Source organism: Cyprinus carpio, chromosome A9, assembly GCF_018340385.1.
Source record: "Cyprinus carpio isolate SPL01 chromosome A9, ASM1834038v1, whole genome shotgun sequence".
Lineage (NCBI taxonomy): Eukaryota > Metazoa > Chordata > Actinopteri > Cypriniformes > Cyprinidae > Cyprinus > Cyprinus carpio.
The window spans coordinates 12857700-12883343 of record NC_056580.1 but is presented as its reverse complement, the minus strand read 5'-3'; the positions used below and the strand labels follow the sequence as shown (position 1 = coordinate 12883343).

The 25644-nt window shown below is 38.3% G+C and overlaps 4 protein-coding genes across 6 annotated transcripts in view; 3 read left to right on the top strand and 1 right to left on the bottom strand.

Annotated features, from left to right (window-relative positions):
• The window catches only part of LOC109060438 (gamma-crystallin M2-like), a 101387-nt gene extending 90332 nt beyond the window's left edge, over positions 1–11055 (top strand). For 2 of the 3 annotated variants that reach the window (XM_042763572.1, XM_042763571.1), the window contains exons 2-3: positions 10360–10602; positions 10741–11055. In XM_042763572.1, the coding sequence (XP_042619506.1) occupies positions 10360–10602; positions 10741–11013 (516 nt within the window). In that variant the 3' untranslated portion in view covers positions 11014–11055. Of the gene's footprint in view, positions 1–10058; positions 10122–10359; positions 10603–10740 lie in introns of those variants that run through there. The other variant, XM_042763570.1, reaches the window with a different exon arrangement.
• Positions 5971–6841, top strand: LOC109060437 (gamma-crystallin M2-like). The gene is made up of 3 exons (XM_019077614.2): positions 5971–6051; positions 6165–6407; positions 6508–6841. The coding sequence occupies exons 1-3, from the start codon at positions 6022–6024 to the stop codon at positions 6778–6780; spliced, it is 546 nt and encodes a 181-aa protein (XP_018933159.1). The 5' UTR covers positions 5971–6021; the 3' UTR covers positions 6781–6841.
• A 4225-nt stretch (positions 11056–15280) lies between the features above and the next one.
• Positions 15281–16261, top strand: LOC109060439 (gamma-crystallin M2-like). Its single transcript, XM_042763566.1, has 3 exons — positions 15281–15345; positions 15495–15737; positions 15884–16261. The coding sequence occupies exons 1-3, from the start codon at positions 15337–15339 to the stop codon at positions 16151–16153; spliced, it is 522 nt and encodes a 173-aa protein (XP_042619500.1). The 5' UTR covers positions 15281–15336; the 3' UTR covers positions 16154–16261.
• A 6421-nt stretch (positions 16262–22682) lies between these two features.
• On the bottom strand, positions 22683–23612 carry LOC109087991 (gamma-crystallin M1-like). Its single transcript, XM_019102168.2, has 3 exons — positions 23554–23612; positions 23148–23399; positions 22683–23004 (listed from the first exon to the last, which is right to left on the bottom strand). The coding sequence occupies exons 1-3, from the start codon at positions 23560–23562 to the stop codon at positions 22729–22731; spliced, it is 537 nt and encodes a 178-aa protein (XP_018957713.1). The 5' UTR covers positions 23563–23612; the 3' UTR covers positions 22683–22728.
• Between the last annotated feature and the right edge of the window lie 2032 nt (positions 23613–25644).

The window sequence follows — 25644 nt, the reverse complement described above, 5'->3', positions numbered from 1 at the left end:
TAGCAGTTTCAGGAATATGAGAATGAGTGTCATGAGACTTATAATCATGAAGAATGCCATAAATACTTGTTTGTAAAAGGATCTGAATAAATCTGAAGCAAATTAAGAACAATTTGAATTTAATTTGAATTTAACCACTTGGAGTCTTTTTCCACTGGTTACTTTGGATAAAATCTGTCAATCACACCAAATGCAGAAATGTAAATGTAGCTCAGACTACAGGACACAAATGCAAAAATAGATGAGATATAATGAGCTCTCCCTAGTTTGATGCCCTGATTTCAGAGTTGGTTCAATGGCAGTATCACATCGTCTGAGCAACCTCACTCCAAAACACCAACTCTTAAAGGGTCATGAAACCCCCTGTTTCATCAATGGTTAGTTCTCACCACATTTTAAAAAAATCCTAAAAAAAAAAAAAAAAAGGTGGGTGTGGTGTGGTGTGCTGCGGAGTGGAAGGGGAAGAGGGAAGACTTCAGTTTCAGAGAGTTTCATTTTGCTCCCATCGAGTTAAAAACACAAATAAATGTACAGCCATGTGCACTCTGCATCGAAAACATTTATATGACCGCACTGTTGCTCCTCTGATAACTTTTGGCTTGTTCTGCGGCGTTTATAAGCCTTTTGACGGGTTGTGTCACTGAGCTGTAAAGATGGTTACACTCACTTAGGTAATGAATCGCGTTTGTGCCGAACTCTTATTACAAAGCAAAAACAAACAGTCTCCTTCGATCCATGAACGTTTCTCTCAGTTAATGTACGTGGTCTCACAGTCTGAAGTGTTTGTCATAGCAAATCAACACATGCTCTTGTGAATAATTAAGCGAAGTGACTTCTCATAGGATAAGAACATGTAGTCTCATGGATAATTTAATAAACACTGATGCGTAATAGTCCATTGCCACGTCACAAAATGTGACTTCAACACGATGTAGATTTTAAACCCAGAAGATGAAAATAGTGACAGTTAGAACTATCGAATGCTAACATTGTCTTCTATGATGTGCAACACAAACATATCTGCTAAAATCTCAGAAAAAGTTGTCTAGGGTTTCGACCCTTTAAGGGAATAGGGGAAGAAAAATAAGTCCAGGTCAAATCAAAGCAGGCATATGGATTAAGAAACGCAGGAAAACAAGACTTTTTAGAGTACAAACAAACTTTTTTTAACTCATCTATGCAAATTAGAAAAAAATGTCAAGTGAGCCAGAGCAAGGCTGTGACACTGATCTGAGTGCTTGATGTTGGAGGGGTCATAGTATGCCAGGTGACTCGGCCTATTGGGAAAAAGGCCAGCATGTCTCTTCTCCAAAATTGCAAACACAGTTCAATCCTTGGTGGATTTCCATGGTGGACAGCTGATGACAGAGACATCAGCATTTGTTCATTGTATTACATAAACTGATTAATAAAGGTGCAATCAGTTATTACTTTTGACTGGATCTAATTTACCACATGTTTGACACTATACTGACACCTACAGGCTAAACATAGAAAATAGGAAAGATAATCATTTTATCTGTTAGTAAAGGAATAGGCAATGTCGGTCATGGAGTTATAGCTCCAACCTTAATCAAACACACCTGAACAAGCTAATCAGTGTCTTCAGAATTATTAAGGTTACTGACAGGTAAGTTTTATTTTTTTTTCCAGGATTAGCTAAACACCAGTACAGCAGCATTCCAGGACCGACATTCCCCATCCGTGTGTTTGTCCACCCATTCTTAATTAAGTGTCACTGACACAAAAGAGGGAGATATTTTGCATAAAACCTACAAACATCACTGCCAAAAATGTTTAAAGTCAGCAACCTTAATCTTAAAGTAAAATTTTTTTCTAGTGAAACCGGTTCATCACACAATCGAACAATTTTTAGTTTAGATAGTCTTACAGTGAAATCAAAAAAATATTCCAATACTTTATTTTGTGTTTTTTATAAATCAACATCAACTAAAAAAAAATCCTATTTCTCTCATCTATATGGTACAGTCCCTAATCTTGAATTAATACCGAAAATACTAGTTGTCTTATTAAACTCACTATATAATGTGACACGTGTCCCGAGCTCTCATCAGCATCACCCTGGGAACAGAGCAGGCACACTTCCGGTGAGCAGGCCGCCGGTGAGCAGGCCGCCAGTTCCCGGCCCGCAGGATGAGCCCATGCCCACGGAAGCTCCCCACTCCCCAGGACGACCTTGGCTGGCGGGCTGCGCCATGCACACCGAAAACATACCGCGGGCGGAAGTGAAAATCAACGGCTGCCCGTACCTTGCCCTTCTGGACTCCAGCAGTGCGGTCAGCCTGGTCAAGACGTCGATATTACCCCCGCAGGCCGAAACCAAGACCAAGCTCCCTATAACCTGTGTGCACGGCGACACCAGAGAAGTGCCTGCGCGGCGAGTCACCATCGCTGCGCCGACCGGCGCCTGGCCAGTAGATGTCGGGCTCGTCCGAGACCTACCCGTACCGGTCCTCCTTGGAAGGGACTGGCCAGGGTTTGACCGCCTACTAGCCGCCGTCACCCAGCCCGCCAGCCCAGCCGGGAACCGCCCAACCAGGAAGCCCGGCAGGAAAGCCCGACGACGTCCCGTGCTGCTGGCCTCCGACAGCCCCAGGGGTGGTGAGTCGCCCCGTCCTCCTCCTAACCTCTATTTTGACTTGTTTCAGCAGGTGACCGGGGCCGGGGGTTTCTCCAGGGAGCAGCACGAGGACGATCGCCTCAAACATTGTTGGGCTCAGGTGAGGGTTGCCGAAGGGAAGGAGCTTCAGCCGGCACCCCACCCAATGCCCCACTTCATCGTGGAAAATGGCCTGCTCTACTGTGTCGCCCCGCGGTGGGGGGAGGAGAAATCCCCGCTGGTGGTCCCGCGCAGCAAGACGGAGGCGGTGATCGAGATCGCCCATGCCCATCCAATGGCAGGCCACCTGGGAGCCCAAAATACGATCCAGCGCCTCCGTGACCGATTCCACTGGCCGGGCCTAGAGGCTGAAGTCCGTTGATTCTGCCAGGCCTGCCCAACGTGCCAACAGACGTCGCCTCGGACTCCTCCCCCCAGCCCACTGATACCGCTGCCCATCATAGAGGTGCCCTTCGAGCAGATTGGGATGGATTTGGTGGGGCCGCTGCCGAAGTCCGCCCAGGGGCACGAACACATCTGGGTCATCGTGGACTATGCCACCCGGTATCCTGAGGCCATCCCCCTCTGTAAAGCCACAACGAAGGCCATAGCCCAGGAGCTCTTCCTTCTGTTTAGCCGGGTCGGCATCCCCTCCCAGATCCTGACTGACCAGGGTACCCCCTTCATGTCCCGGATGATGGCGGACGTTTGCAAGCTATTAAAGGTTCAACAGCTCCGCACCACGGTGTACTGTATACTCGTCGAGCAGTTCAAACCAGACCCTAAAACAAATGTTGCACCGAGTCGCAGCCGAAGACAAATGGGACTGGGACCAGATGCTCCCCTACGTACTCTTCGGTGTTCGAGAAATCCCTCAGACCTCCATTGGCTTCACCCCGTTTGAACTGCTCTTCGGCCGACAGCCCCGCGTTCTGCTCAACGTTGCCCGAGAGGCCTGGGAACAGCAGCCGGCGGTACACTGAATCACCATTGAACACGTGCGTGAGATGAGGGAACGGATTGACTGAGTGATGCCCATCGTCCGGGAACACCTCGTCAAGGCACAGCAGGCGCAGCAATGGCATTACAACCGGGCAGCCCAACCACAGGAGTTCCAGCGAGGAGACCACGTCCTGGTGCTGGTGCCCACGGCCACCTGCAAGTTCTTGGCCACCTGGCAGGGTCCCTATACAGTCACAGAAAAGGTCAAGGTCTCTGAACGAGGTCTCCGAGTTCGACTGTTACCCCATGCCCCGCATCGATGAGCTACTGGACCGATTGGGAAGGGCCCGGTTCATATCCACTCTCGACCTCACCAAGGGCTACTGGCAGGTCCCCTTGATGGATCAGGCAAAACCAAAAACGGCCTTCTCTACCCCAAGTGGCCACTGGCAGTACCGGGTCCTTCCCTTCAGCCTACACGGGGCCCCGGCCACCTTCCAATGGCTGATGGACGTCCTCCAGCGGCCGAACCAGGCCTACGCGGGGCCTACCTCGACGACGTCGTGATCCACTCGGAGACCTGGGAAGACCACCTGGAGCGGCTGTGGAGGGTGCTGACGGAACTACGCCGGGCTGGCCTGACCGCCAACCCCCGGAAGTGTCATCTGGCCCTCGCCGAAGCCAAATACCTGGGATACCAGGTGGGCCGCGGCCTTATCAAGCCTCAAGAGAAGAAGGTGCCAGCTATCCTCTCCGCGCCGCGGCCCACCTCCAAAACACAGGTACGGGCCTTTTTGGGGTTGGCGGGGTATTACCACTGCTTTATCCCTAACTTCTCCTCCTTAGCTTCTCCCCTGACATACCTGACCAGGAAGGGGCAGCCGGAGAAGGTCCCGTGGACCGCCGAGACGGAAGCAGCGTTTCTCCGGATCAAGGCGGCCCACTTTTCATTGAAGGTAAATCTCCTTTTTCCCCAAGTTTTTCCCTTCATTTTTATGCTACACACAGCAATAACAAAATCATTAATATTTTTTGCTTTCAACACATTTTCTTGCTTTGCTTGCATTTGCAGCAAGCTCTTTCCCAAACTCTTTCAGATTGTTGCCTGTGTTGTAATGATGTCATAAACAGAAGATTTTTATGGTGTGATGGCCATAGTCATTATTTTACCAGACTCATCTGCTTTGGGCATTTCATTTTACTTCTTATCCTTGTTTTGTTTGGATTGTTTTCATATTCTTTTTATGTTTTGTAAATCACACTGAAACAGTTCATCATGCTATATTTATTTAAGGTTGTTTTGTTATTAATGTTTGCAGATCTAGCAAATTGCAAGCTAGTAATGTGAACTCAGGACATCAGGTCCATTAACAAAAAGCCTTTTGGTTTTGTCAAAAAAAACAAATGCTAAATTGGTATAAGAGCATTTAGTGAATAGCTTTATGGGGAGTAAAGTTGAATGCATTATTCTCTTACCACAGGGATCATTCGGCAAGATCTGATACATTTGCCCATTCCAAACATAGACATGTAATCAGCATCGTCTCCCCTCCTAAAGAAATACTGATTTCCCATGTAGTTGGGTTGATTGTACATCATCCAGCATCCGCTCTCTATTCTGCCAGAGTGACAGCAGCTCATAGGAGGAGAAATCAGCACAGTCACTCATGCACCCACAAGAGCGACCCTGTCGTAGTAGAAGATAATCTATTTTGGAACACAGAAGAAGCAATGAGATATTTGTGTGCTTTTAAGAGGAGGGAATAAGCATCTTAAAGATGTACTATTGATTTTATTTGTAAGCATCAGTGGTACGCCACTAAATTAATAAACTTTTTAAATAGATGATGTATGTAGCCGCTTGTGATCTTACCATATACATTAGCAGCATTTCACTTAAAATTACAAATATTGGTAAAAGGAAAATCAGTTATTTTGACTGAGAGCTGTGTTCATGATGTGCTCCAAATTTACCAAACATCTGTGCGGTGTCATTGTTTTTGAAATGTTGAGGTATTAGAATCTCCAAACAGAAGAATTTTAATAATGGTATTTTTTCTAGTATTAATAGTTTATATGTTTAACATTTAAAGCATTATTTAGGAATTAAAAACCTAATCACAAAACAGGTTTAAACAATCAAGTTATGCAGTAGCTGTATAAACAAGCCATATTTTGATCAACATTGTGTTTTACAAAAAGAAAGACATTGAAAATCAGTATTTCAAAATGTCTGAAAAACGTTATTGTGGAAAGCGAAACCTGTTGGTTATGTCAAAATGTTTCACAATGAATGCACTCTGAATGCTTTAATACTGATCTGCTGAGTCAGGAGGTTGTCCTCAATCTCAATTGCAAGCACACAGTTTTATTCAATTCGCTCGGGTATAAAAGTAAGGGTGAGACCTGGCAGGAGGACAGAGCAGTGTAAACGGAAGAGTATCAAATCATTTTAAAAAATGACTACAACAGGCATGAGCATGTGCAAGGTAAGTAATGACAATGAAATAACAAAATTTTCCTTTCTCTCTCCAGTAGAATTCAATATTTGTTGTAATGCATACCTCAAAATTCCTAATAACATCATGTTTAATCTCATCAGGTTATCTTCTATGAGGACAGGAACTTCCAGGGTCGCTCTTATGAGTGCACAAGCGACTGTGCTGACATGTCCCCCTACTTGAGCCGCTGTCACTCTTGCAGAGTGGAGAGTGGATGCTTCATGATGTACGATCGTCCCAACTACATGGGAAATCAGTATTTCTTTAGAAAGGGAGACTATGCTGATTACATGTCTATGTTTGGAATGAGCGACTGCATCAGATCTTGCCGTATGATCCCTATGGTAAGAGAATGCTACATCCTTGACTTGCCACAGAGCTGGTTGCTAAATGCTCTTCCAACATTTTAGCACTATTTTTAAATTTCTGTTTATATATTTGCAGCACAGGGGATCCTTCAGAATGAGGATCTATGAGAAGGAGAACTTCATGGGTCAGATGTACGAGATGATGGATGACTGTGACAGTATCATGGACCGTTACCGCATGCCTCACTGCCAGTCCTGCCATGTGATGGACGGTCACTGGCTCATGTATGAGCAGCCCCACTACAGAGGCAGGATGTCATACTTCAGGCCTGGAGAGTACAGGAACTTCAGAGATATGGGTGGCATGAGATTCATGAGCATGAGGCGTATCAATGATTCCTTCTATTAAAAAGTAAATTGCATTAATGTGAGAAAATTTGTTACTTGACAATAAAGTACTTTTGATCAAGTCTCTTAAAACACCTTGTTTTATTTATTTATTTATTTATTTATTTATTTTTTAAACATACTGAAATGAAATCTAGTAAAACATAAAAAATGATGGCCTGGGGTACTTGACTAAGTTGGAGACAGCATCACTTAGTGGTAAAAAAAAGAAAAGAAAAGAAATCTTACACCTTCACTCAATGTACTACTTCCAATCTAGTTCCAAAGTAAACTAATCTTCACTCAATTTGGGTCAGACCATACAGTATATAAAATGGTTGGCCTATAAAAATGCTAATGAATCTGACATGAAGTCATGCCAGAAGTAATGGCTGTATCTTAGCAAGGCTTTCACTGAGTAAAATAATTCACCAAGTAAAACAAGTTTGTCATTATTAACTTTCAATGACAGCAGACAGAATAAGCATATATATATAGGAATATTTCAGGTTAAAAGGAATATTTCAGGTTTTATTCCAGCCAAGCTCTATCAAACAGTATCTGCTCAATGCTTTTGACTACCACAAAAAACACTGACTTGCACCAGATTTCATGTCATACACATGCAGATCAGGGCTGTGTTTCTGTTAAATGGGCTGTGACCTAGCCAATGTGTATGACACTGCATCAGGGCTGTAGCAGTAGGCAAGGCTGTTGGGTAATAAACTTGGGCATGGTAAAGGACACAAAATATGACAATGCAAACCCATGGCCTGTGACCGTAAGACACAGACTATCAGCTTATAGACCTATACAATATCAGTAGTAATTGTACCTGGATCAGCAATCTCATGAGAAGTAGAGGGATCTGAGGCTGGTGCAGGAACTGGAAAGTTGTGGCTGTGACCAGAACAGGTTGTGAGGCATGGGCTGGTAAGACAAGAAAGAGAAAACAGGGACAATACCAAAAAAAGCAAACACTAGATAGACAGAAAGACATGCACATGAGCTGGAACAGTTGCAAATCCAGGAGTATGAACCATAACAGCCAACAGGAATCATAACTGTTGTGACAGAAAAATGCACCTTTATTTATGTTTTTGGATTCTTCTATTGCTTTGTTAAATTAAAAGGATTTTTCACCCTAAAATAAATTGTCATCATTCATTCACCCTCATTCCAAACTTGTATGAAGTTCTTTCTTCTGTTGAAGACAAATTAAGATATTTTTAAGAATGTTGGTAATCAATGGCTCCCTGTTTGGTTACCAACAATCTTCAAATATCTTCTTTTGTGTTCAACAGAAGAAAGAAATATTGTTGCTGACCAGGTACACCCCTCAATGGTGTTGCCTAGTGGAAGTGGCCTCTTTCAGCAGAACAATGCGCACTGCACACATTGTTCAGGAATGGTTTGGAGGACATGATGAAGAGTTAAAGGTGTTGCCCTAGCCTCCAAATCCAACTGAGCATCTATGGGATGTGCTGAACCAACAAATTTGATTCACGTGGCTCCACCTTTCAACCTACAGAACATGAAGAATCTACTGCTAATGTCCTGGTGCCAGATAGCACAAGACACCTTGAGGTCTTGTAGAGTTCATGACATCTAGTGGGTCACACAACAATAAGATCAACAGAGCTTGCAAACTGTTAAAGGCATTCTCTGCTCTGCTGTCTTATGTCTCCCTCAACTCTTCCAACTAACTGCTGACAGACTTCTTTAAAAACAAGATAACCATCAACAATCTATTCCCAGAACTACAAATTATCAATTGTTATAGCTAAATTTAAGTTCCAGTGAGAATATTTAAACATTTGATTAAGAGCTCTTCTCAAAAGCAATATAAGAATATACATTTTTGTTATAAGTGCTAGCAAGATCCTAGAGCCCAACGGGGCCCGACCTATTTACAGCCCTGGGGCAGGGCTTTGGGACAACTTTCATGCCATAGCTCATACGCGGGCTGGGCATAGGACTATTTTAGTCTTCTCCTTTTTGCATTTTAGGCATTCATCAATTAAGGTGATGAAAAAGATGAGCTGTGCTGGTGGAAACAACATGAGACCAGGCTACAATGACTGTCAAGACTGGCTCGCACAGTGTTTAGTATCTCCACCAGCAGCAGTAGCGAGCATGCCTTGAGTGCAGCTGGAAGAGTTATAAAAGAAAGGAGAACTGGATTAAAACTAAGGCTACCCCCGACTAAAGATTTTTTAGTCGCTCATTTAAGCCATTATTCGACTAATTGTAATTTTATATTAATCTAACTAAAATATATACTAAACCATAATGAGCCTTTAAATATAGGCCTATAAGCAAGCTAGCCAGTCCGTGCTCACCGAGACTGAGACCGTTTTCTTTATTTTACTACAGCACAATGTTTTTATTGATAGTGTGAGTGTACACAAATAAAAGTTGACTTTATAGTTTCAAATGATTTATTACTCTTATCTGTATGAGCAAAAATGACAGCACATTTTAAGTTGTTTCTACTGTTACTGGGGGGGGAAATGCAAGTGATCGCACCTCTATGCATTAAGCATGCTTTAGCTTCCACAATCCACATAAACACTTGGACATGCACTTGACAGCCCACATTTATGTAGGTTAAACATTTAAACGAACATTGTGATAAGTGTTTTACATCTATGGATTTTATTGTAGGCAAGTCAAGTGTTGATTTGAGAAGGCTAAATTTATCAAACGTGGTAAACGAAAATTAATATAACCACTTTGCCATTAAAAACAAAACGGAACTATTTTAATGGGTGCAACAGTAGGCTAGCCTGTCATGGGGAGGAGAAAAAAAACAGTCACAGGCTCCAGTCGAACTCGGGCCGAGAATTCTTATAAGCTGTCAGACAAGGGCCGGGCTAGGGCCTAAGCGTCTCAGGCCAGGGCCAGGCTAGGGAATACATTTAAGGCCTGTGCAGGGTATTATAGCAAGTCATTCTGTTCCTAACACTCAAACAAGCAAAAGGAAAAAAAATAATGTCCTATTATAGTTGACATTAAAAAGAAACATAATAAATATACAGGTTTGTTAACTTCCTCCACAGGCCCAGTTTAAAAAAGCATACTTAGTACAACCTGTATTTTGGCTGTAGAGTGTGATCTCGTCACTGGAATTGCTTTACAAGCAGAAATTTCTAATATTCTCCACCACAAGGCTTGAAATAATAACCCTTTCAGGTCTGCAGTAGCAAACTGTACAACTCACTACACCATGCAGCTGACTAAGGCCTTTTTAAACAATAGGAATACAAATTCTTTCAGAGTCCATATAGTATAAATAAGGCAGCAGGCTGTCATTACAGTAGCAAATTTGGAATAACGACAACAGCAACCATGCACGGAAAGGTGAGCCAAGACCAAAAAAATAACCAATTTCTCAACACCTTACTAAACTACATGTTTTGTTTGCTTTTCTGATAACTGATTACTTTTCATCTCTAACTGATATAGAAGAAAAACACTCCAAATTCAATACAACAAATTGTTTTTGAAAATCCAGTTGGATATTGTGTTGGGTAATGTTTAATATAGTGTTGATAAATAGTAATTCAGTCGATACTGAACATTTTTATGTTTATCCCAGGTCATCTTCTACGAGGACAGGAACTTCCAGGGTCGCTCTTATGAGTGTATGAGCGACTGTGGTGACTTCTCCTCCTACATGAGCCGCTGTCACTCTTGCAAAGTGGAGAGTGGGTGCTGGATGATGTATGACCGTCCCAACTACATGGGAAATCAGTATTTCTTTAAGAGGGGAGAATATGCTGATTACATGTCTATGTTTGGAATGAATGACTGCATCAGATCCTGCCGTATGATCCCTATGGTGAGTTCCATGAACATTTTGCATTTGTAATAAATGAACTTTATTTTATATATATATATATTTTTTTTAATCCAAATTCAGAATAGACACTATAAACTACTAAAACTAAATCACCCAATGGCAACTTCTTCACTACAGTACAGGGGATCCTACAGAATGAGGATTTACGAGAGGGAGAACTTCATGGGCCAGATGTACGAGCTGACTGATGATTGTGACAGCATCATGGACCGTTATCGCATGTCTCACTGCCAGTCCTGCCATGTGATGGATGGCCACTGGCTCATGTATGAGCAGCCCCACTACAGAGGCAGGATGTGGTACTTCAGGCCTGGAGAGTACAGGAGCTTCAGCAATATGGGTGGCATGAGATTCATGAGCATGAGGCGTATCATGGACTCCTGGCACTAGTGTTCTAAAGGGTCAATAAAATAATTCCTTTACAACACTAAACATTTGTTTTGAACATTCTTTAATGCAAATATTTGATCTGTGTTAATGAATAATCCACATAAAAATATCCTATGATATAAACTTTCAAATAACATAAAATACAAAAATATAAAACAACAGAATACTATTCAAGTTATGAGTACAGCCAAGCTACGCATAATAGTTAAATCCTACTGAATAATATTATTGAAACATTTGTGTTATTTAATTTGGATCAATTGACCCTTCACAAAAACCTGCCCACCTTATAAGTCTGACAAGCCATGCCCCTCTCACGTCATACATCATGTTCTCACACAGTGAAAAATACATCACGTCGATCACCTCTTCTTCTTTACTAGTCAAATATGAATGAACATCATAAGGTATCTTGTTTCAAATATGGAAAGATGTCAATTCACACCATTTTTCAAGTGCATGTTACTGACATAAATTTACTCTCCTGTCTGGTTTGTTTGTCAGACAAAATGGCAGATTTGGCGTTATGATCGGTCAGATCGTATGAAATACCAAATTATAGGTCATCCAATATCTTACATTTTTTACACACTCTGTTAGCTTAGATAATTTAGAAGTTTAGAATATAGTTGAGTATCATAAGCATAACAGCAGAAACTAATCCCGTATTTTCTAATAATATTACCAAGGGACAACATGTATATTGAAAATAGCAGAGGACGTAGGACAGATCCTTGTGGCACTCCATATTTTACTGGTGATAATTGAGATGATTCCCTATTTAAATAAACAAAGTGGTAGCGATCGGACAGGTAGGATCTAAACCATCTTAAAGCCTGCCCTTGGATACCTGTATAGTTTTGTAATCGATCTATGATCTATAGTGTCGAACGCAGCACTAAGATCAAGTAAAACTAGCAATGAGATGCAAGAAGCAAGCCATTTGTAATTTTAACAAGTGCAGTTTCTGTGCAATGGTGGGTCTAAGATCAAGTAAAACTAGCAATGAGATGCAAGAAGCAAGCCATGCTGTAATTTTTTCAGTTACAGATCTAGTTGGCAATGATGCAAAACCTAAAATAGGGTTCCATAACTCAAAAAGTTAGGAGCACCAGCAAAAAATTTAGGGCACACCACTAAAGAGCACCACAAAGTTGAACAGAATGGCCGACAACCCAGAGATACATTGAACATCTAAATTTTTGCCAAACTTTTCCTGGCCGCCATTCTTAATTCAATATTTAAGATTTTCTTCCAAAATTTCGCTCATTGCAAGCAGGGATCTTGCTCTGCCTGCTAATGTTTTTCTCGTCCTTGCATCCGTCTTTGGATATTTATGTTTTTGTTAATGTTTTTCTCTTATTTGAAGCAGGGATCTTGCTTGCAAGCAGGGATCTTGCTCTGCCTGCTAATGTTTTTCTCGTCCTTGCATCCGTCTTAAATTTAACTGTTAATGTCCCATTTACTTCATAATATTATTTCCACAAAAATTACATTTTGGAAAATGACTGCAATGCAGTTTGTGCAAATCTGGAAAAGACATCAGCCAAAATAAAGCTAAAAACTGTTTGGAGCAAAAACAAAATGTCCAGTTCCAGTTCCAAGTCATGGGACAACGGATCGCAGTGTTAGTGAAAGGGAGTGACTGATGGCTAATATTAACCAATCTAAAATCTCCACTAAAGTTAAGAATGTAAAGATGAAGTTTAATTGGTTTTGTAACATTGGATAGAACGGTGGACCCGTCTTGTATCAGCTCACAGGAGGCACATACTGTGCAGTAATTAGTAAATCTTTTGTAGAGAAACGAAAATAGGTCACACATCAACAATTATTTGCACTCATACAATTGCTCCCAAATATAATTTTGAGGTCACACAGATTAAATTTCAGGAGCATATGCAACCAAAATTGTCGCAATTTCGGGCCCTGCATATTTGATGTGGTCTATATGGATTGATCAATATTTATATGTAAATAAAAGCCTAAATTAAACCTGTTCATCATATAAAGCAGTCATGTCTCTTCAGAAGAAGAGACCGCTAATTTTTTTATGGATTTCTTTCATGAACACTTTATGAACTTTTGAAGTGTAAAAGTTTTGGAGAAGTGGACTTTCAGCGAAGAGACAGCAATCTAAGGTTTTGCCAAAAATAGCTTCATTTGTGTTACAAAGATAACCGAAAGTCGTGTGTTTGTAATGACATAAGAGTATGTGATGACAGGATTTTCATTTATCAACCAACCCATTAAATAAACATACTTTCTGTTTGTCCAGAGTTTCAGGCCCTATTTTGCTCCACATTCATACCACATAATTTAGTGTCACAATCGTTAAGTTAGTGTCAAAAGTAACTCCATCAAGGCCACCTTTTAATTTTTCCATGAAGCACCACAAATGTTATGTTTTCAAATAATGATGATTCTCACATTTCAGTCAACTACAAAAAAAAGGAGAATAATCTGCCTTACTACAAATTATATAATAAGCCATTATTTCAGACACCTCAGTACAATACAAAGAAATCTAACTGGATAGCATTTTATGGCATAGTAACACAATGACTGATTAATTGCCATAACTTCACATTATAGGTCTTTTACTCATAAATGCATTTTTTATTGAAATAACAAATAAGAATATTCTCCTTCAGCACATTTCAAGAAAACAATATACAGTACATGACATTCTCCTACATGAGTCACTGCTGCTACTGCAGAGTAGAGGGTGGATGCTTCATGGCCTACAGCCACACAGATTTCATGGGACATGGCACTTCCTGAGGGTATTTATCTTTATAGTCGAACCATGGTAAATTATTATTATTATTATGCATTTTTAGCTTTTACATGACATTTTCTCTAATTAATTTAAAATTAATGTTATTATAAAATGCACTGATCAGCCACAACATTAAATTACTGAAAGCACCTATAAAGGGGTGGGATATATTTGGCAGCAAACGAACAGTCAGTTCTTGAATCTTAAGTGTTGGAAGCAGAGTTGGGGAAAGTTACTTTTAGAAGTAATGCATTACAATATTGCGTCACTCCCTAAAAAAGTTGCTTAGTTACTTTTATGAAAGTAATGTTACGTTACTTTTTTCTTCTTTATTTCTTCTATGTTATTATATATATATATTATATATATATATATATATATATATATATATATATATATATATATATATATATATATCGTCTTCGTCCCCTTGGAATTATAAGGTTCTATCTGACATTTTTGTCAAAAGTTATTCACATATTCTTATTCTGTGTCAACGTATTTACATTATGTGATAGATTTTTTAATGTTGTGTACATTATGGGACTTTTTATTTAAAAAACAATAAGGTTCTATCTACACAGTCAAATGGAACACAAAACTTTTGAAGCTTTATATCTCAAAACTACTCGGAATGCAGATAGAACCTTATAATTCCAAGGGGACGATATATATATATATATATATATATATATATATATATATATATATATGTGTGTGTGTGTGTGTGTGTGTGTGTGTGTGTGTGTGTGTGTGTGTGTGTGTGTGTGTGTGTGTGTTTGTTTGTTTTTTGCTCGTGTAAAAGCACTTTCACACCAAAAGTGATAAAGATAAGCCTCAGACATTCTGGATTGCATGAAGAAGAAAACAAAGAAAGTTCAACACTCTTCAACAGTTAAAAACAAAAAAGAAAGAAAAAGAAACACAAGTGTCATGTTTATCTAAAGTCATTTTTGCTTTTTAGTATGGCTGAATTGGATCATCGGAAGTCAGCAGTAAAGACAATGGTTAATAAAATGGGATTAAATACATAAAGTATATCTGTGTTATTTAACATTCAATTACTGTGTCATATTCTGAGTTTGCATTTCCATTAAAGAAATAATAACTCCATTTGGTTTCAGCATCAATATGTCTGTTACATCATCTAAAGTCAGCTAAAACATGCACAACTCTGAATATGTCAATGCCATAACTCAAGTACAACTTGCCTCTGAAGAGCATAGAGGAAATTTATATTAACACTTCAGCATCATTTGGTATTTATCCTGCGCTACATTAAAATCACAATTCAAACATTCATGAACACATGGGGTTAATAAGCAGCACTGTTATCATTCACAAGATAACAAAAACAATTTGGTCTACTGCCAAATGATGCAAATTCCTATACTGTTGTTCAGCAGCTGACCACTCTTTCAGTAAAGCAAAAAGCTGACATCTGAAGTTAATTGATGTCACTGACAATGCCTCTTTTCCTAAAGTATATAAAAGGATCCCAGTAGCCCTTTCTCACCATAGGACAACACTGATTCAACACAATGGGAAAGGTGAGGCTCGTCTAATCTTTGTCTCATTGAATATTTGTAAGTTTAATAAACAGTGTTATCTGCAAAATGTCTGGAAGGGGAGTGGGGTTATTTGTGTGTGAATGCATAGCATACAATAAAAATAAAACAACTAAAAAACTCTGTTACAGATCATCTTCTATGAAGACAAGAACTTTCAGGGCCGCTCCTATGAGTGCACTAGTGACTGTGCTGACCTGCACTCTCATTTCAGTCGCTGTAACTCTATTCAGGTTGAAAGTGGAAACTGGATAGTATATGAGCGGCCACACTTTATGGGTTACCAGTACTTTCTGCGCCAAGGTGAATATGCTGACTACCAACGGTGGATGGGTTTCAATGATTGTGTCAGATCCTGTCGAATGATACCCCAAGTGAGGCCTCCCCTTTTACTTATTCCAAATCTTATAGTATGCTTGGTCTATACATTTTTTGTTTGTTTGTTTGTTTCTTTGTTTGTTTTGTTTTTTTGCATTCAAGCTAACTGTGATGTTTAAATAAATGTGTTTTCAATCTGTAGCATCAGGGATCCTACAAAATGACGATCTATGAACGTTCAGACTTTGGTGGTCAGATGATGGAGTTCACTGATGACTGTCCATCCCTTTATGATCGATTCCATTACAATGATATCCATTCTTGCAATGTTCAAGATGGATACTGGATCTTCTATGAGCACCCTAATTACAGAGGCAGACAATACCTCCTGAGACCTGGCGAATACAGGAGGTACAGCGACTGGGGTGCCATGAGCTCAAGAGTTGGTTCTATCAGACGTATTACCTCCTAAAACTGAAAGGCAAGAAGTAGACCTGGAATGAAAGAAACCATGCAATGAACCTTATCTTTTCTGACATTAATATTGGAAAATAAATGGAAACCTGTTTATTTCATCTAATTAACTCCTGCTCCAGTTCAGACAGCAATCAGTTTTAGGAAAACTGTCAGTTGGTTCTTACTCCAATCTACTTACTTTAAGGCAAATTTGACCCCAATTATGTAGGCTGATATTAGTTACTGCCCACTATATTTAACACAAAGCTGTGTGACATTCTTGTACTTAACCACTTTTGTTATGTTTTGTCAGAATGTACATTCACTCTGCCTATAGTTGGGCAAAAATGTTTTGCTTACACATTAAAATAATAAATATAGACTTTACATGGGGGTATCTGGGTGTGTTGACTAGTTAAAACAGCCTGTTCTCATTTCTCATTCATTATCAAATAAAGCAGAGCTTACAAACCAAATTGCTGTATTATTCACAGCAATCTCTACAGCAACACATCCAAAGCAACTCGTCTACCAAAAAACTAAGGACACAAAGACAAGACACAGGGGAACATGAAGGCTTTAAATAAATGGAAATAATAACTGACTAAAAGGCTTAAGGGGTCTTTTAGTGTCACTGACAGCATCAATGCAGTCATTCTTTATTAGATGTTTTATCTTTTCTCACCAAAAGCTTCCACCTATTCAACAACACTTTATAAGTAAACATCATTTTAGTGCCTTCTATCCTCTTAAAACAACATTTAAACTTCAAACCCAACTCAGGTCGCATCAATGAAAATTATGTGCACACAAGGTCACCTCCTGTACTACAGCCGCAGAGTGTAATTGGTTATATATTACAGTATCTCATGTGGTCTCAAGTCTCCTATTAACTACTCTAAGATATATTAATCAAATGTGTTTTAAGGGGCTGTTTTTACAGTCTATATCTAAACATCTGCTACTCTAGGTTCATATAGCATAATTGTGAATTAACAATGAATAGACATGTCTTTAGAAGACAGTAACAGTCTATCACAAAAAAAGCAATTTAAGATATATTTGCTTTTCTTTCTGTAGATAAAAACGCCATTCATTCTTTGTTAACAACACAGTCATTCATAAATCCTGAACCTATGCACTACAAACTATTTCTACAATTAATGTGATTTCATGAGAAATTACACATTAAAAAACACTCCCTCTCCTTTGACTGTTTTTGCTGGATCAGTTTTATTGTTTGCTTTATAATTCAAAAGAAAATGTCCTTCACATTCCACATGTTCCATTCACTTCAGGTGTGCCTCATCACACACCGCAAGACCTGGCTGTTTCTGCGCCCCTCCTCTCTCACACACCCACTCCTGTCGGTGCCTGGTGAAGGGCGTCGATTAAGAGATGGGGTGATGATGATAATTAGGGGGGAGGCAGCCAATGCATCACAATACATAAAAATAGATCATGAGATAACAAGCAGAGATTTTCTATGTCTTCAGCAACAAAATGTTTGAACACCAGAGGGAGTGGTGGCCATGATTTTGCCAAGTAAGACATGTTCCTGGATCAACATCTTCTGATGATCCTGGATCAACATTATTGTCCAAAAATATAGACTTAACCCAATCCTTACCCCTAAACCTAACCTTACCCATAATTTATCCCTAAAATCAGTGGGGAATGATAGCTGATTAACAAGGGTGTTGAAGTTTCTAACCCTGATTGTAAGCCTAAAACAGATATTTCCTGAAAAGTTATATCTCAATTCTGATTGGTTGATTGGAATCAAGAGCGTTGATCCAGGAATATGTTGTACTTGGTGAAATCATGCTCGCCCAGAGGGTCTAGTCAACATAGGTCTAATGCAGGGGGGTATTGCACAAAAGCAAGATAAGGGATTAAACTGGGATTTTCCAGTTATCCTGGCTGAATTTAGCCCTGACTCGGTTGCATGAAGGGAGGCTAAATTAATCTACATTATGTTACTATGGAGATTTACACTTTGCAGCTAGCCTGCTCCGGAGCAGGCTAACAACCAGGCTAAGATTAATCTTAGTGATTTATCTGTTAGGTTCTGCTGTCAATCCTTCTAGAAATTAATGTTTTTACAGTCACTCCATGGTCTTCTGCAAATGTTGCATCATTTTAATTATCACGCATTAAAATACGACATATACTGTCATGCATCTAAGTATCCCTGTTTTAGTGTTATTATGAAGACTGTTCATATTGCTGTTAGAGGTTTGATGAATGCTTATATTATTGCATTTGTTGAGATTATAAGAAATGGCTGATGAAGTTGCAAATGTGGTTTCATTTAAGTCCATGACGAGGTCAATATGTAGTGTATATATAGGTTTATTTCAAATAAATGTTCCATTTGTTAGTCTTTTCAACTCGAATAAAGGAATAATAAAATATATTTTGAAAATGGTTCTACTCTTGAGGATGGCAACAACCTTATAATTATTTTTAGTAAACAACAAAATACCTTTATATGTTCTGGATCATCTGATTCTTCTTTTTAAGTTCTATCCAAACCTGTATGAGTTGCTTTCTTATGTTGAACATAAAAGAGGAAATAAAAATACTATGGAAGTCAGTAGGAGCCACCAACTGTTTGATTACAAGCAATCTTCAAAATATCTTCTTTACACAAAATTGACATGACACCTCAAGCCTTCTGGAGTCCAGTGACACGATCTCATCATCGTCAGATGTGCCTTCCCTCTGCCATATTCAATAGAACTTGTATTGACGTGCCAAGCCTATGATTTTAATAAAGAGAAGTCACCAGCGGATCATAGTCTGGTGGCTCCAGAAGTGTAAGTGTGTTACCAGACACCGCAAGGTAAGGCAAAGTCAGACAGTCCACATAACAAAATCTAAATACTTGATTTGTTTTCCATGTGCAGTAGTACGGCAGTAATGTACCTTGTATGAAGAGGCCAGTCTCTCTTGCTGGGCCTTTATTCAACTCCAGGGCCAGCTCCTCTGCTGTGGTCAGTCTTGGGTTGGAGGGCCACCCCCCGTGCCAGACATATGAGCCTTTTTTTCTCAATCCTAAAATCAACACAGACAATAAAATATGGCAGCAGACACTATTCACCAAATGTATTTATTTTTTTTATTTTTTTTCACACATCAAGTCACTTACCAGCCTGCAAAATGTTCTTGTACTTGCTGCCAGGTCCTTTCTTTGGCCAGACGCGCGCTTGTTCTTTAAGAAGGATAGATAGATAAGAGAGATAAAATAAACGATTAGATAGATAAAAAACAGAGCAAATTATCAGATTAGATTAAATCAATTAGATAGAAAACTAAAAACCTAAATAAAAATAGATAAAAGAGACATGAGATAGATTAAATAGACATATAAAATGAACAAAATAGATCAAATACTGTGGATACGCATAGTGGATAAGTGGGTAAGCCTGGCAGACAATAGCGGACCAACTGAATGCATAAGTAGCCTAGTCCAAATAACCAGTGCTCCACTGAAGCCATCATAATTACAATTCAAGGAGTTATTTGTCATTTCCCTAAATTAACAGTTGGACACTTTGCCTTAAATGTGACCAGTGGACATGCATGTTACTTATGCAAGCACACGTATGATTAATTGCAAACACTTATACACTATGCACATCTACAGTATTTGATTTATTTTGCTCATTTTATCTGTCTATTTAATCTATCGCATCTATCTCTTTTATCTATTTTTATTTAGGGGTTTTTTTTCTATCTAATTGATTTTATCTAATTTATAATCTGAAATAAAACTTTGTCTTTGTTTTATTAAAGAAGCTGTATTTCCCTTTTTACATATTATATGTTTCACCTCTTCATATGTTTCCATTAGAAGCTGTTGCTCAGTTGGCGAGAAGTATGCCATACGGGTTTTATCCATTTTTGCATCATTGATTCTGTGATCGATCCCGTGGTCTGTTTCAGAATGCCGTGAACGTGCACTTATCCCAACTATGTACACTTGGCTTGACATAGCTGCACGCTCTCATCCTGGCTTATCAAATGTGCAACAGACTAAGCCAGGGTGTGCTGATTGAACTAGGTCAAGCCACGCCTTTTCTGTTATCCTGGCTTTCTTAATTCTACTTTTGTGCAATACCCCTCAGGGGTGGCGAACAGAGCCGCAGCCCTGCAGAGTTTTGCTTCAACCCTAATCAAACACACCTGAACAAGCTAATCAAGGTCTGAAGGGGTTACTAGACAGCTACAGGCAGGTAAGTTTTAATTAGGGTTGGAGCTGAACTCTGCAGGGCTGCGACTCTCCAGGACAGGAGTTCGCCACCCCTGGTCTAATGCATAATAGTGGATTTTTGATGCAAAACCTTATTTTGCAATTTAATTAACAATATTTTTTGTTCAACTTTACAAAAACAAAAACAAAAAGCAAAACTGGAAACTGATGTGGACGTTTCAGAAGTAAAAAAAAATAATAAAAAAAACCTGCACCGAAGGGGCATATGTATGCATGCATAACTTACAACAATGCAATGACACACACTCTCACAAGAAACTTTCTCTTATCTGCATTTCTCCTCTTCCATGGTTGTCTATCTATGCTATCTACAGTATTTGTCCAATAAACCTGTCATTGTATATTACAAATATTGTTGGCTTTGACTAACTGCCTTTGTAAGTCCCTTTGGATGAAACCACTTGCTACATGAATAAATGCAAATGTAACAAATCATCTTACCTAGCAATAAGAAAGCCTTTTTGCTGTACATAGTTGCCTTTGTTGCATGATCAGTGTCATCATATTCAAGCAGGAATCAGTTTCATCTCTAAAGGAAAAAGAGCACAGACCCAATTAAAATATTTGAGCAACATTCATTTTTGCCAATTTCTTTTTCAGACGTGTATGCTCATTATTTCTGTAAGATAACTAATGGCACGATTATATCTTGAAGGAACTGGGTTATCCTCTATCAAAAACAAACAATTATTAAAGAACAGAAAAAAAGCTAAATGTAAACTGAGAAAAATACAAACAATAACTTACCATAATGTAATGGCTGAGGATACAGAGATCCACTAAGCAGAAGTTGTCTTTTTATGGGTCACGTAGAGTAGCAATGAACAAATATTAAATCATCCAGCAAAACTCTGTATCCGTCTTATTTGTGTGAAGAAGAAAAAAATACTTAAAGGGAACCCTGGTTGTTAAGACCTGTATATGGCTTAAAAGGATACTCCACCCCAAAATGAAAATTTTGTCATTAATCACTTTCCCCCATGTCGTTCCAAACCCATAAAAGCTTCGTTTGTCTTCGGAACACAATTTAAGATATTTTGGATGAAAACTAGGAGGCTTGTGACTGTCACATAGACTGCCAGAGAATATGAACTGGACACAGGTGGACACTTCTGTATCAGCCGCGCCATGAGGATACATTTTCTATGTGTATTTAAGCTTTGGTTTGAAAGAAAACAGCGCATCAGTGCAGCGCGGTGCTTTTGAGAAATACATCCCTGTGTTAGCTACATGTATATTACCAGAATTGTACATCATATTATATCTCTACTAAATTTGTAACCCAATGAATATTCCATATCAAGGCTGTAGTCATGTCTTGAAAATTGAGGTGAGGGACTTGCAAAACTATTCTGGTCTCGTCACATAGAATTACACGAATCAAGTAAATGATACCAAAAGTCCCATATTTCAGAAAAATTTGAGTAGTTTGCATTGCTGGATATTACTGATGGTCGTTTATCATTTTTATCGTAAAACAGTTGTCAAATATTAAGCTAACTCTTTGTGAACACTAAACTCTTCCTACTTTGATTTGATTGGCCATCTCAAACATTTGGACATTGACGAGCACTGTTACTAAGGCAGACCAGTCTAGAAATCTAACTTTTAAATATTGTCATCTATGTAATGGAGTACAGCAGAGCAGTTAAAAAAAAATAAAAAATTAAAGAGGGAGGGAGATGGAGGCATTTTGCCATTTCTTATTATTTCTTACCCTTTTTATAGCCTCATTTCTTCCTCTCCTAACTATACATGGGAAAGGGGGATAGTGTGCATAGGGCCCATAGGAAGAGAGGGGCCCACAATGATGTCATTTGGGGTGTCCAACTAAGAATACCAACTCATCTTTTTAAATGAAACTATGTACTATGTAAAGCTATGTAAAAATTTAAATATAGAAAATAAGTTGAAAAATGGGTGTTCTGAAATGGTCCTATTGGATCTGACAGCAAACCCCTAACCCAGGAAGAGCATTGATTCTGTTTCCAAATGTGAATATGTCACGAATATGGTGTTGAAGCAAAACATACATCTTGTTTAATTTTAAAAGTCAGAGAGAGAGTGGAAAAAAAGTCATGCAAAACTAAATTATGAATGTTTTTTTGTTTTGTCTAACAAAGTGACTTAATTTTATGTATATAAAGTTAAATTTGAAGTTAAATTTAAATCTAAGGGGAAAAAAGTATTAAATCATTAAAAAAAAAATGAATTGACCATTTTAAAAAGTCCAGAAATCCAATAAAACAAAAGACACACCTGTTAGTTCTGAGAAAAAAAAATCTATTTATTTCCTTCTATATTTTAGCAGTTTAACACATATCAGTGATACGCCTCATGCTCATGAATCTCATGTTGCTGTATCCCATATCTCTGAAGCTCCTGTACTCTCCAGGTCTGAAGTAGACCATCCTGCCTCTGTAGTGGGGCTGCTCAAACATGAGCCAGTGACCTTCCATCACATGGCAGGACTGGCAGTCAGACATACGGAAACGTTCCATGATGTTGTCACAGTCATCCATCAGCTCGTACATCTGTCCTCCAAAGTTGTCCCTCTCGTAGATCCTCATTCTGTAGGACCCCCTGTACTGTAAAACAAAGAAAGATTCATTAGAATGTCTTCATTGTTTAGCTGTTTCTCAGCAGTGGATGCATAGTATAGTACAATATAAAAAAATAAGTGAAGATCAAGTAAATCAACACAATACTGTAAACAAAGTGAGACCCGTACTGGAGGAATCATGCGGCAGGATCTGATAGTGTCGAACATCATGCCCATGCTCATCATGCGCTGCATGTCATGGTACTCGCCCCTCCTCAGAAAGAACTGGTTCCCCATGAAGCTATTACGCTCATAGACCATGAAACAACCGCTGTCCACCCTGATGGAACCAACGCGGCTCAGGTATGAGGAGATATCAGAGCAGTCGCTCATGCAATCATAGCTGCGCCCCTGGAAGTTCCTGTCCTCGTAGAAGATGATCTGTTGATGGGTTTAAACATTTTTGATGATTTTAAATAAATTATTTGCCTTTTAGATCTTAACTGCAAAAGAGTTAAGCAAATAAAAACTGGATGTAATATGAAGCTAAAGCTTTCTTTGAAATATTAAGCATGCTTATTTCAAACACTATTACCTTGCCCATGGTGACAGTGTGTTGTTTATCTCAGTGCTTCAGCTCACCGTACCAGTAGTACTTTGATAGCCTTTGGTGGTGGTTTTTATACAAAAACCAGTGACTCACATTTTGTTGTTATTCCAATGCCAAAAGCTGATGATCAAGCAGTATGACTTCTGCTGAAATGGTCCAGTAAACTAAAACAATAGTTTTTAACCATACATCTCTGGCAGCTGTTTGTGCATTGACTTTTACAGTATAGGCAAAACTTTAGTCAAATCCAAAGCGAATGTTCTTTCAATATTACAAGTGACATAAATGTTCTTTATGCAAAAGTATAACATGTCTCACATGAACGTATAACATTCAGTGCATGTGACTCCAACTAGAGATATAATAAGAGATATAATAAGATAAAATAATGATCAGAAATGTGTAACTGATAACATTTATTGTATTTGCATTTACAGTTTCTTGTAATTATGCATGTGTTATTTTTCATTAAATGTGCTAAACATTTTATTAATTTTTACATATTTAAATGTTGCACTGGAAAATTCTGTTTCCTCCAAACATGCACATTACAAGCAGGATTGCTCCTGCAGGGAGTAATTCAATTTACCAGGTAGATAACCAATAAATTAACCATGCAAAGAAAAAAAAATAATAATAAATCCTATTAAAATAATACATTTTATAAAAATAATAAATATTATTCTCAAACAACTGAAAAACAATATTTAGCAATTAAGGTTAGATGTATGAAATAGTATTAACTATACCTCTCATATGCAACATTGTGCTTCTTTCACCTGTAATCAAGTTAATGTCATAGTGCAAGCATTTGAAATATTATTTAAAATATAATCTCATTTTGTCATTTTCATGATTCATCTGTTCATCTGTTTCATCTGACAACAGAATCTCACAGACCTGTAATCTATTCAGCTGTCTTTGTGCAATTAATTGTTGTCTGAAGTATGTGATGATGATAATGATGATGATGACATATACATATACATATATATAATATATATACTGTATATATATATATATATATATATATGTATATATAAGAATGTATATATCGATATATATATATATATATAATTTTATTTAAATCGATAACTAATTAGCGATTACTAATATTTTTTTTTAATCGATTGAAAGCACTATATATATATAATATATATATTATATATATATATATAACATATATTTATATATATAGTGTATATATCATCACATATTTTAGACAACAATTAATTGCACATTGTACAAAGACAGCAGAATAGATTACGTCTGTATCATACTGATGAAGCATGAAAATGACAAGATGAGATTATAGTTTAAATAATATGCCATATGCTTGCACTATGACATTTACTGGATTACAGGGGAAAGAAACACAATGTTGCATATGAGAGGTAGAATTAATACCATTTCAAACTTCTAAAACCTTAATTGTTAATTTTTTTTCTTCAGTTGCTCGAGAATAATATTTCACGTTTAATTTAATGGTCATCTACCTGGTAAATTGAATTACTCCCTGCAGTAACAATCGTGCTTGTAATGTGCATGTTTGGAGGAAACAGAATTTTCCAGAGCAACATTTAACAATGTGCATGTTTGGAGGAAACAGAATTTTCCAGAGCAACATTTAACATACTGAATATGGTAAAGTGGAAAAGTTGTTTTGTATAGAACATCACAGTTATATGTGATATGAGACTGTTATATGAGATAGTAAGACCTGTAAATAGGGAACACTTTTTATTTAAGAAAAATATAATTATATTTCAGAATGACATTTTTTTTTTTTTTTTTTTTTTTTTTGGTAAAAATAAACAGTTTAATCACTGTAATTACTCTTTTCTGAACATCAAATCCTTTGTTTTTCCATCAAATGCATTCTAACTAGTTGGTTGAATAAAAATATTTGGACCATTATGGACTATCCAGTTAGCATCAGCTAAAAATATTTTTCAAATAATAATAATAATAATTCCTTACATTTATATAGCGCTTTTCTGGGCACTCAAAGAGCTTTACATAGAAGGGGGTAATCTCCTCAACCACCACCAGTGTGCAGCATCCAGTGGATGATGC

Coding starts and splice junctions, on each gene's coding strand:
- LOC109060437 (XM_019077614.2), top strand. CDS start 6,022: ATGACTACAACAGGCATGAGCATGTGCAAG. Junction 6,052..6,164: donor CAGGCATGAGCATGTGCAAG/GTAAGTAATGAC, acceptor TAATCTCATCAG/GTTATCTTCTATGAGGACAG. Junction 6,408..6,507: donor CTTGCCGTATGATCCCTATG/GTAAGAGAATGC, acceptor ATATATTTGCAG/CACAGGGGATCCTTCAGAAT.
- LOC109087991 (XM_019102168.2), bottom strand. Junction 23,005..23,147: donor CCTGCCGCATGATTCCTCCA/GTACGGGTCTCA, acceptor TTTGTTTTACAG/TACAGGGGGTCCTACAGAAT.
- LOC109060439 (XM_042763566.1), top strand. Junction 15,738..15,883: donor CCTGTCGAATGATACCCCAA/GTGAGGCCTCCC, acceptor TTCAATCTGTAG/CATCAGGGATCCTACAAAAT.